The following is a 12,226-nucleotide window of genomic DNA, read 5'->3' on the forward strand; positions in this document are numbered from 1 at the left end:
TCTCTATTTGGGAAGAAAAAAAAACAGACTTTACCTGTAAAACAGGCATAATGAGGAAAGAAAACTACAACACTCCAAAAGCTCGACAGCAGGGAATTTTGTGTCTTGGTTTAAGAAGAAACAGTAGTGAAGAACTACTTACAGACTCATCAGAAAAAAAACAAAACAACCTGCTACCACTCCTTAAAAGTTCTGCTAGTTAAGGAAGGAACAAAGAGTGCACTGGAACTTATATACAGTCAAGTTGTGGCTATCTGGAGATGAATCTTCTAAAGCTACCAGTTTCTATAAATGCTCCAAACCCTGAAAAATCTGAGGCAAAGAAAATGGAATCACAGTAAAAAAGTTATAACCATAAGAGAACACAAATAAATAATATTCCTACTACAATGTAGCAGTTCACCTGAAGGATGAAGGAACAGGATTCAGATAAAAAGAGGAAAAAATGAGTAACGTCTAAATGTAAAGTCAATGAGAATTAAAGGCAGGGCAGCAGTAGGAAAGAAAAAGAAGATAATAAAGCTCAGCGGTCTCAAAAAGCCAACAATTCTTTAGTTCTTGAAGAAAAATTATCTTTTAGTACAGTATAGTGGTAAAGAGAGTGGACATTCCACTAGACTGCTTTCTGAATCCTGGCTCCACCTCTTATAAACTAGACTGAGAAGCTCTCTCTTCCTCTGTTTTCTATGTGCTTATACCACCTGTACTTACCTCACAGGGTTGCTATGAGGATCTAATGGTTACTATGTATATGTAAAGAGTTTGGACTCGCACAGTTAAGTGTTCAATAACAAAATGTACTTTGTTCTTATTACTATAACTGCTGTGTTAAGATAAAGCAGGGAAAATGTGAGCAATCACTGATAGCCCAGTGAATAATGCAAGCTCACAACTACATTTTTCAAAGATGTCAATGTTATAAGACAAAGAAACCTGCAGAAACGTTCCAGATTAAAGGAGACTAAAGAGACCAGATAATTAAGTGCAGTACCTGAGGCCAGGACACAGATGCAGTTTAGATTGGCTAACTTGACAGTTTCGCCAAAGCTTGCCTTGGCGATCACATTTGCTGGTTACAAAATTGGGTCTGTATCTATTAAGACAGAAATCTTCCAATATCTTAACTTCTATCTCCAAAGTGAATCAAATACTCAGTGTATGCCAATTTTGATACAGTTTTGCAAGACAAAAATGGTCCAAACAGGCAAAAGTCAAATTAATCTCTCCTTCCCCATACAAAAAAAAAAAAAAACAGCAATAAGCTAAACAGCTAACAAAAGAGACCACTTTTCTACAGATGCTAGAGTGGCCCTCTCTCAATAAACAAAGCAAAATATAGACTTTCTAGGCTTCCAGAGGTACAGTGAAACTCCAAAAACTTACCTGCCTCCTTTACCTAACATCTTATGTAATATGACAATAATTTTATATTTTCTCAATAACATTGTTTTCACTTCCTTGTTCAATTAACTGAAACCTAAGAAGCATTATGCAAACACTAATTCTCACAAAAACGAATCCATTATAGACTACTTTCCTACTGTTTTTGTATCCCCAAAAGATTGCTGACAAAGGGTAATAATGCATTTTGAAATAAGTTGTCACAATAGAGTTTCAGATCACTTTCCTTCAATTTTGTAGATTTCAAAATCTATGGCAGAAAGGTTCGATAAAACCTTTCCGGTCAGAGATAGTGAAAATAAGTTACTTTAAGGTCCTTTTCAGACCAGTGGATTTAAACCAATATCATCTACCCCTTTAACTGCATAGTCATCCACGGTAAAAAGATGTGGACAAAGTAAAACCTACAATTACATATATATTTATTTACCCAATTTTTGTTTTACAACTGTAGTATATCATTTATAAAGCTAACTAATTACAGAAATTTATACTAACCTTAAAATTTTGATCTAGGTCATCTTCATTCTCAGTTTCGTTTTCAGCTTCTACATCAATATCATCGTTGTCATCACTTTCATCTACTACGTCATCCACTATGATACAAAATGTGCTATAAGTAGGTCAGAGGTAAGCATTCTACAACATGCATAGCCAACGGTAGAATGTGACTTGTATAAAGTATTTCAATCACCAAAGAAAAAGTAAATGAGATTTCTTATTTAAAATGTCTCTAAGGCTGTCCCAGCTATTGACAAACCAATGAGACAATATGAGAAAGTGCTTTAAAATTTGGAAAGCACGGTAAAGATGAATTTTACTAACGTTCTCAGTTTTTCAAAATAATGCCTTATGTTGCAACAGCCTGAATGAAACATCCTGTTTTCTATTTATTATAAATTTCAATGACTCACTTCATCCCTTTATAACTGAACCCCTCTCTATTTGTTTCAATGACGGTCATGTGCCACATACTGTGCTATGTGCTGGGAATTTTTTCCAAAGATGTGTAAATCGGGGTTGTCTAATCTTCTTGTTCCCCTGGGCCACACTGGAAGAGGAAGAATTGTCCTGGGCTACACATAACATACACTAATACCAACGATACATGGTATGCTTAAAAAAAAAATGACACACAAAAAATCTCATGTTGTTTTAAGAAAGTTTATGAATCTCTGTTGGGCCACATTCAAAGTCACTCTGGGTTGTATGTGGCCCATGGGTGCATGTTGGACAAGCTTGGTGCAAATATAGTTGCTTCCCTCAGGTAGCTCATGAGGTTAAAGAGCAGAAAGGAGTAAACATGTAATTATAGCACCAAAGATAAACACTAACGAAGCCATAAACTCCAAACTGCTATGGGAAAACGAGGAATGCAGTAACTAACTGTAAACTGCTTGGCGCCAAGGGGCTTGATGCTGACCACTTCACAGAACAGGTGATATTTAAGCAGTATCTTGTAGAAAGTATAACACATTTCTATGTGAATGTAATGGTGGGTGATTTTGGCTTTTAAGAAGAGGAAATAATACTACTAAAATAAGGAAGTGAAATGATATCTTTAGAAAATAACAAAAAGTATAACTAGGATGAAGAGTATGCTTATGAAAGTACTGAAAGGAAAATAAAGAATTAAAAAATGAAGGATGTTACATAGTAGGCCAAGTAGTTTTGACTTTCAATATTCAGAAGATAGGCACTGAGAATTTTCAAGACAAGAATGGCTTAATTCAATGTTAAGAGGTGAAAGAGAGCATACGGGTGGAGGGTGACCAACAAATAGGAAAGAAAAAAAAACGACACTGTCCAGACAATTATAGCAGTAACAGGAATGAAACAAGAATATCTCAGGGAGTAGAATGTAAAAGGACATGGGACCATGGATGTGGGGGAGACAAGGGAAGAAGAGGGAGAGTACTTGGAGGATTCTCATGTAAAAAGCGGCTTCTAAACAAAGTAGAAAATATTTTTAAAAGCTATTTTTCCAAACTCTTTTTCACTTCCATTTCCAATGCGACTTACAGCAGTGATTAACTGGCCCCCTTAGTATTTGTTCACCTTCCCTTCCTTTTAGTAATTGAGCCCCTGAGTTTTAGCTATGGAGACTCCAGCCTCCCTTGCAGCAGTCATGGCCATATATATGACCAATTTTTGGCCAGTGGTATAGGAGGCAAAGTGATTAACACAAATTCTAGGTCACATTCTTTAAAAAGAAAATTGTCTTCTCCATTTTTTCCATTCGCATCTTCCACATGAGGAAACCACACAGGAGAAGGTTAAAAACACAATAAAAACAACCTGTTTTCTTTGATAACCCAGTAGAGGTCTACTGCCTAGGACCACCTGTCTATCTTCTGGATGGATATGTGGGGGGAAAAAAATTCTATGTTGTAGCAGGATAGCACAGGGGTTCTGGAAACAAAATACCTGAATTCAAATACTAGCTCCCCAGCTTACTAGCTATTTGACCCTGAGCAAGTTACATCAATTATTTGTCTTCGTTTCTTTGTCTATAAAATGGAGATATCTACTCATAGTATCTTTGTGAGCATTACAGGAGTTAATATATGTAAAGTGCCAGGCAAAGAGTATGTGTTACACAAATGTTTATTACTGCTGCTGCTTGAGGGACTGTGCTACTGGGTCTCTTTGTAACAGCAGTTTAGTCAACCCTAACTAATACAGGTACAAATATAAAAACAAATCACCTCAAATTCTTAGAAACAGCAAAACATAAATATTCATATTTCACATGGTAACCTGGGTTGATTTATACTTATGCCCTAACAACAGCTGGTCATGGATAAACAAGGGAAGAACTGACATTTGGAAGAAGAGAACGAAGAAAATAACTCCTAGGAAAAAAGAAAGGTATTGCATTAAGAAAATCCTACTGTAAATAGGAAAAATGACTGCTTGGAAAGAAAGGGAGAGGAGAAAATGGAGTTCTGCATCAGGGAGAAAATATGTTTTCAGTTTTTAGTCAAACCTTTCAAATATTTTCCTTTGTATGATGTTTTCCTTTGGGTTTATACTCCAGCTGTGAAATGCCATATAGCTTAGCGTATCTGAGACCTTCTCTGCTATTTCAAAGATCCATTCATTATACCAGTACCAATAATTAACAATATTAATTATTATAACTAATCAAATTAAAACCAAGGAATATAAATCAAAATTCTTACTGATTTTCAAAATGTCCTTGGCTTATTTATAGTAAAAACAGAAATATAGAAAACAAATGTCTATCAGTAGGAAACCAGTTAAATTATACTATGACTATATGATGTAGTCATTAGAACAGTCTGCACATTCTATAAGGATTGGGAAAGGACATCACAGGAAGTTTATTTTATTGTTGCTATTGTGCCTATAAATGTGATCTACTTTCCCTTTATGTTTTCTAAGTGGTTTTTGTTGATACATATATACACACACAGAGGAAGGCTATTTAATTTTATTCATTTTTCTTGTAAATAGTATTTTACTGTTCTGTTGCGTAAGCCATGTTTTTACAATTGATTTGCTTGGATTTTCTATATAAATAGTAATATCCTCCACAGATACTGATAGATTTATCTCACTCTTTTAATGGTTAAGACTTTCTTTTCCCTATTTTACTGACTTAGCTAGAGTTTTCAAAACATGGTAAATAATATTGGTTGAGAGAGGCATCCTCTAACATTTCATTACTATTTATGATATTGGCTATTGATTTGAATTAGATAATACTTGGATTGGTCAGGAAATATTCCTGGTTTCCTTAAGAAATTTTTCTAGACTGATACGATTTTTATGAAATCTTTTTAAGGTATTTACTGAGATGATCATTTTTGTCCCTTTGATCTACTGATAATACATTTTACTAATTAAAGTGTTACTATTACAATAAACTTACTTCCTTAAAAATCATCTTTACTTGGGCAAGGTGTCCCACACGTAAACAATACCGCTCAACTAAATTTGCTAATACTTTAGGATTTTAATATTTATTTTCATGAGTGACAGTGATCTGTCGGTTGTTTCAGATTAATTTACCAGATTATGTTTTCAGCATCATGCTAGCTTCTAAACTTTCCTTTTTTTTTTTTTTTTTTTTTGCTCTGGAAAATAAAGTATAGGAAAATTTCTTGAAAGTTTGGGAGAACTAATCTATGAAGTCATCACCAACTGGTGTCTTCACTAAAGAAGCTTGATTGCATATTCAATTTCAAGGTTTTTACTATTTAAGTCAATATTAGTCACTCATATTTTCCTAAAATATTGTCCATTTCGATCACACAGTGACCCTTGAACAATCTAAGTTTGAACTGTGCAGGTTCTACCTCAACCCGGGAAGCAGAGGTTGCAGTGAACTGAGATCGTGCCACTGCACTCCAGCCTGAAGACAGAGCGAGACTCCATCTCAAAAAAAGAAAACAACAACACACCACTCAGAGTTTCTGAGTTGGTGAACACATCATGGTGCTGGGAGGGTGGCGTGCCTGGAGAGGGCACGGAAGCCCCACACCCCTTCTCTTATACCTGGCTCTATGCATCACTTCCATTTGCCTGCTCTCGAGTTGTATCCTTTATAATAAACCCACAACCATAAGTAGAGTGTTCCTGAGTTCTATAAGCCATTCTAGCAAATTATCAAACTTGAGGAACAGGTTGTGAAAACCCCCACCCCCATCAACTTCATTGCCAATAGGTCAGACATACAGGTAGTCCAGACTTGTAATTGTTATCTAAAGTGGTGGCAGTCCTGTGGGACTAAACCCTTAACCTGTGGGTCTGTATTTACTCCAGGTGTTCAGTGTCAGAATTGAACTGAATTGCAGAACACCCAGCTGGTGTGTGAAGATACGGAGAATTGGTTGGTGGGAGGACAAAAGACACATATTTGGGGTCAGAAATGCTGTGAGTAAAGTCAGACCTATCCTTGTGGACTCACATTCTAGCTGAGGAAGGTAAATAATAATAAAGACTGTGGGCCGGGCGCGGTGGCTCAAGCCTGTAATCCCAGCACTTTGGGATGCCGAGACGGGCGGATCACGATGGTCAGGAGATCGAGACCATCCTGGCTACTGTGAAACATATAATGAAGCCTGACATGTGAGAAAATAATGAAATACAAAGCAGTGGCAAGGGTGCATAGTCCCAGCTACTTGGGAGGATGAGGTGGGGGGATCTCTTGAGCTCATGACTTCAAGATCAGCCTGGGAAACACAGGAGAAGGAAGGAAGAAAAGGAGGAAGGAATAATGGAAATAGAATGAGGGTATTTTCCTAGTATCTATACACTTGCTATTAGAACCCTCCTCTCCCATCTGAATCAAGAAGGCTTGTCAGTCAAGGTAAATATGCATTTCTAGTCCAGTGACTCATTGGTCTGAGAAGCAGGCATAAAAGGAACCAAAAGAAAAATGTAATTTCTCATTTGTTCCCTTGTTTGGTGAATTTGCTGCACTAAAGGTCAGCTTCCTCTATCCATCAATCCAGACACTAAATAAAGAATTTGTGGGGGCATATTCTACCTCCTTCCTGGTGTTACTACCGGCCGCAGCACAGGGAAGCCTCACCAGCTTTCCACCAGTGAGAACCACCACTTTACCCCCCATGATCCTATGCTGATATAGGAAAGAAAGGGATTCCAACTGCTTCCTGATTGTCCCTCCAAATTGGTGCTGATGGCACCTCAACTTTAGCAGAAGATAATGCATTCCTAGAAGTCTGATGCTGCTCCTGCATTTATTCACAGCTCCACCACATTTCTTGCATGTTCTGTATTTGTTCCATGCCCCTTTTACCTAGTTTTCAGATTTGGTACAGATTTTCTCCTGTAAAAGTCTGTCGGTAATTTCAAATGGAATGGAGAAAGGGTATTGGACCATTGCTTTTACTTAGCTTTCTTACTCCTAAGTCCTAGACTTAGTCTTAGACTTTTCAACATTTTAAAGGAGGTTTCTAAATAATCCATTTTGATATTTTGTGTCAAACTGTGTTTTAATAATTACATATTTTAAAAATAAAAACATAATAGTACCCTATGACATATACCATTAATAAATTTATATCAAGGATAATGAAACTAATATAATTCCTTGAAAACGCTTTTAAAACACTTGCTTCAAATAAGAATTTTTATATATAAAGAATCTTCAATTTTTTTTTTTTTCAAAAAAGTAATCAACTGATAGGAAAATACTATAGAAATTCTATTAAAAGCCGGGACTACTTTCTCTTTTTCACTTTGGTAGATGTTATCAAAGAAATTCTTCTTCCCCACATAAATAAACTTAAACTCTTACTTCCTCTACTGTATACCTACAGTATAATATGGAAAATCACAGTCTGCCTCAGATAATTTCATATTTTCATCCAAGTAAGTCATGTGCAAGTTTTTGTTAACCATAAAACCACAGTAATTTTGGTGATGAATTGTTTTTTAACTTAAGAAAAAAAAATTCACTGAAAACCTACAAATGTAAACCCAAACACAATTACCTAAACATTTAATGTTTATATTTTTACACTTTAAAAACATACATAAGTTGGGCTGGGTGTGGTGGCTCATGCCTGCAATCCCAGCACTTCGGGAGGCCAAGGCAGGCAGATCACTTGAAGTCAGGAGTTTGAGAACAGCCTGGCCAACATGGCAAAAACCCGTCTCTACTAAAAACACAGAAATTACCCAGGAGTGGTGGCACATGCCTGTGATCCTAGCTACTCAGAAGGCTGAGGCAGAAGAACTGCTTGAACCCGGGAGGCAGAGGTTGCAGTGAGCCGAGATTGCACCACTGCACTCCACCCTGGGCAACAGAGAGAGACTCAGTCTCAAAAAAAAACCAAAAAAAAGTACGTAAGCTATCAAATAATGTTCCTATGTGAAGCTTAATTATTTCACAATTCACATTTGCATATATACAACACATCCCACACCATTTCGCTTAATTATTGCCTCCAATTTCTTATATTTAAAGAAATGCTTAAATAAAATAAAACGTGAATGTTTATCTTGTTCATTAAGGCCTTCCTTTGCTGAGGAGTTCGACATAAATTAAAAAAAAAAAAATGACAGGGTCACATAATTCTAAGAATCCACAAAAAGCAGCAGTAACCCTGTGATCCTACCTTCAGGGGGTAAGCTGTAGAGCTGAGCCACAGGACCAGTCACAGGAATAACAGGCAACTGGAAATGAAAAGAACTTTTAATTGTTGGGAGCGGCAGTCGATTTTTTGGGAAACACTTCCTCATTATCAGACTGGAGGTATTGACAAGAGGATCCAGCGTCCTGACTGCCAGACATTCCTGTTTTTTAAAAAAAAAGAAAAAGAAAAAGAATGTTTTTGATGAATAACTGAACCAATTTTACTTTACTTCAAAGAGTAATACATTAATAATTTTCCAGAAACAAATATCTCAAAAACCAATATTTTAACACAGAATAATTATAAAATAGCTTTACTATTCAGAATTATCTATCTGTAAGTAAGAACCCCATGTGGCAAATTGAGAAGAACTTTTCCTTAAATATTTCACTAAGCAGAAATCAGTACCATCTTTGGAGTGACTTGCGGGGACACTTCACAAGCCTAGGGCATAAAATAAAAAAGACAATTTAAGGGAAAAGGGGGAAAAAAGATTAAGCAAGAAAATTTAAAAGGTGTAAGAAATTAAAAAACAACAACAACAACAACAAAAAAACATGCATTTGACTAAACCTTCCTCAGAACTGCATCAGTTAGCATGCAATAATACCTCTCATAAGTTGGCTATTCACCTTATAAAAGGATAGCCTGAATTTCATAATATAAAGTTTTGTTTTGTTGTTTTTTTTTTTTGAGACAGAGTCTCACTCTGTCGCCCAGGCTGGAGTGCAGTAGCGCAATCTCGGCTCACTGCAAGCTCTGCCTCCTGGGTTCATACCATTCTCCTGCCTCAGCCTCCCGAGTAGCTGGGACTACAGGTGCCTGCCACCATGCCCAGCTAATTTTTTGTATTTTTAGTAGAGAGGGGTTTCACTGTGTTAGTCAGAATGGTCTCAATATTCTGACCTCGTGATCTACCCGCCTTGGCCTCCCAAAGTGCTGGGATTACAGGTGTGAGCCACCGCACCTGGCCCACAATATAAGGTTTTAAGAGTCTGACTTGCCGTCCTAGTATCTAATCTGGAGAAGGGTTAAGGGACAGTGGGATATGAAACTGTCATGTAACAATAGTATTATTAGTGACAATTGACATTTAGATGGTACTCTGATACGCTGTAAAAGTTTCCATATACACTTTCACATCTGACCTGTCAAAACAAATAAGAAATTAAGATCAGAAATGTTAAGTGGCATAAACCAAGTCACCTAACTCTTCCTCATATATAAAATATCCATCAATATCTATACTAGGAATAGTAAAAACAAGTGCATATGAATGACCTAGAAAAGAAAAAACCAAGGTAAACATAAAATACTTGTTCAGGTATCTTAACTCTTGTCATATAAAAATAGGTTGTGTTTGTCATGTGTAAGACCAGGAGGGCACAATCAAGATAACTGGCTGATATTTTCAAAAAGACAGCTTTCTTTCTAATAATTATAGCTTTCTTTTAAAAACCGGGGGTGGGGTTGCATTGCAACATCCTCATTCCCCATAGCTGACAGTCAACACAGATGCTGGAAAAGATCTCACTAAATGTATTGTCAAAAATGTTTATGCTTAAAATGGCTGGCAGATCTAGCATTCCCAGTTCCAGGTTTCATTTTTATACCTCCTCTATTCAAAAAAGCCTCTGTCCAGCAGGAAAACATGCACAACACTCACAGACAACAAAGCTGCTCTACAGGCTATAAAGGATCCACAGATACCTCATGAGAGGAGCATACAACACTGAGTACAGCCAACCACACATCCTAGAAAACATGGCTTCATGGAATCCCCTCTTGCTAAGTGGATGAATTTCTACTTCTTTCTTTTGCCTTTCAAAGAAAATTTCATATTGCAGAGCTGTGCACTGACCATTTCCTCCAACTCAGCCTGAGGTCACATGTGAGAAATAATGTGTGTCTTTTACTTTTAAGATTTTTACATGTGTCTTTCACTTTTAAGATTTTTGCAAAATGCATTTATCATGTGTATATGTTTCTGAGTATTTGTACACTAATTCAGTTTTCTTAACAACCAAATCGTATCATTAGTACATAATCAGGATAAGAAGAAGAAAATAACTCACTTGTGAAGTGTTATACAGAATTTTCATCCCATTGGCATCAATAAATGCTTTTCTTCCCAACTTGATGTTTGTAACACTTTTTAAACTCTGTAAAATTCCTTTCCGAATGAGCATGTTTCTATGCCGGTTATCATGGCGGTGCCAATCTACATAAATTGTTAAAAGCACTTGGACATATCCTCTGTCTACAGCTCTCCTGGCATTTGTTTCTTTAACAAAAGAAAATTGAGAAAGAATATTTTTTAAATGACAAGAGAGAGTGGTAGAATAAATCAAATTTAAAATATTACCTCAATAGTATGATGGATACTTCTAATTTTTTTTCCAAAACAAATGACAACCACATATTTAAATTTTTTCTAACAAAACAAATATGAAGTTCCAGAGAGCAAATTACAGCCTCTTCCAAAATCTGCCTGTATACTGTTTCACAATTTATAAATATCAAAATCTCTTAACTAAAATTAGAACATCTTTTTAAATGCTTTTGTTTACTAACAAAAGCTTCATGTATTTAAAATTTATGAATATATTGATTTTTGTTACACCAAATGAAATGTATAAGCTTTCTACTTGCTAGTTGTGAATGTGATTTTTAGAAGATCTGCTATCATTTTTATAATTTATATTACAAACTTTATGTTCCCACTGAAATAAACCCTATTGAATTATAGCTTCTACTGCAAACTTTGTTTCCACTAAAATTAATCGCTCTAATTACTCCACAATTATATAAATATTCATACTAAAACAATGCTCATTTAAAAATACTTACATAACTTTTTTAGTAAATGAAATTTAAGGAGCATTACATGATTAGAGAATAGTGCTTTGTGGCTTTCTAGTCATTAGATTTTTACTGCAATAAGAACTACACTAAAGGTTTTTGTACATACTCAATTTTATTGGAGTAGAATTAGCAAATAAATACAAGTTTGACCTAATTTTATTATTTTTAAAAGTATAGTATTTAAAATTATTAACCATAGGGTGCATTTTACTCAGATAGTGGCAAGGGAATCATATCAGAGCAACTTACCAACTCACCCAATGCTACTCTGGCGGGTTAATTACAAGGAGCACAAGATCATGTGCAATACCCATCTAAGGTAGTTTAATTACAAGGAAATACTAATCTCTTCTTAATCTCAAATATACCTATAAAATAACCACTAGGTTCACAGTATGGACACTAAGAAAATGCAATAGTAAGGCTCCACTGATTTTAGTTGCCTGAATTATTACAGTTTCTAAATGTGCTAGTACAAATCTAAAACATAACACTGAGATGAACTTATTAATTCCCAATCAGAAGTATGTTCTGACATTAGGCAGAAGACACTTACTAGAGCTAGAGAAAAGATTTCTTATGTGAAGGCTTTAAACCCTCTATTGTGTCTACAATAGCTAGTGTGCTAAGGCTGTGGCTGTTTACAAAATCACTTCCATTGTTTTGACCAAGAAAAGCTTCATACATTTTACATGAATATACACTTTGTTTATACCAGTTGGAAATAAGCCTTTAGTTTACTAGCTGTGAATGTGATTTTGTTAAAAGCCATTATGATCATTCTAATTCCTATTGCAAACCTTGTGTGTTTCCACCATGATTCCCAA

General features: G+C 35.7%; 1 protein-coding gene across 1 annotated transcript in view; it reads right to left on the reverse strand.

Moving 5' to 3' along the window:
* The window catches only part of AGTPBP1 (ATP/GTP binding protein 1), a 204,845-nt gene that overhangs the window by 102,157 nt on the left and 90,462 nt on the right, over window positions 1-12,226 (reverse strand). Inside the window, exons 10-12 of the mRNA XM_010378074.2 lie at window positions 10,610-10,818; window positions 8,517-8,694; window positions 1,900-1,997 (exon numbers count right to left, since the gene is read on the reverse strand). Coding sequence (XP_010376376.1) covers window positions 1,900-1,997; window positions 8,517-8,694; window positions 10,610-10,818 — 485 coding nt within the window. The remainder of the gene's footprint in view (window positions 1-1,899; window positions 1,998-8,516; window positions 8,695-10,609; window positions 10,819-12,226) is intronic.

The sequence above is a fragment of the Rhinopithecus roxellana genome, chromosome 16 (genome assembly GCF_007565055.1).
Source record: "Rhinopithecus roxellana isolate Shanxi Qingling chromosome 16, ASM756505v1, whole genome shotgun sequence".
NCBI classification, from domain to species: Eukaryota; Metazoa; Chordata; class Mammalia; order Primates; family Cercopithecidae; genus Rhinopithecus; species Rhinopithecus roxellana.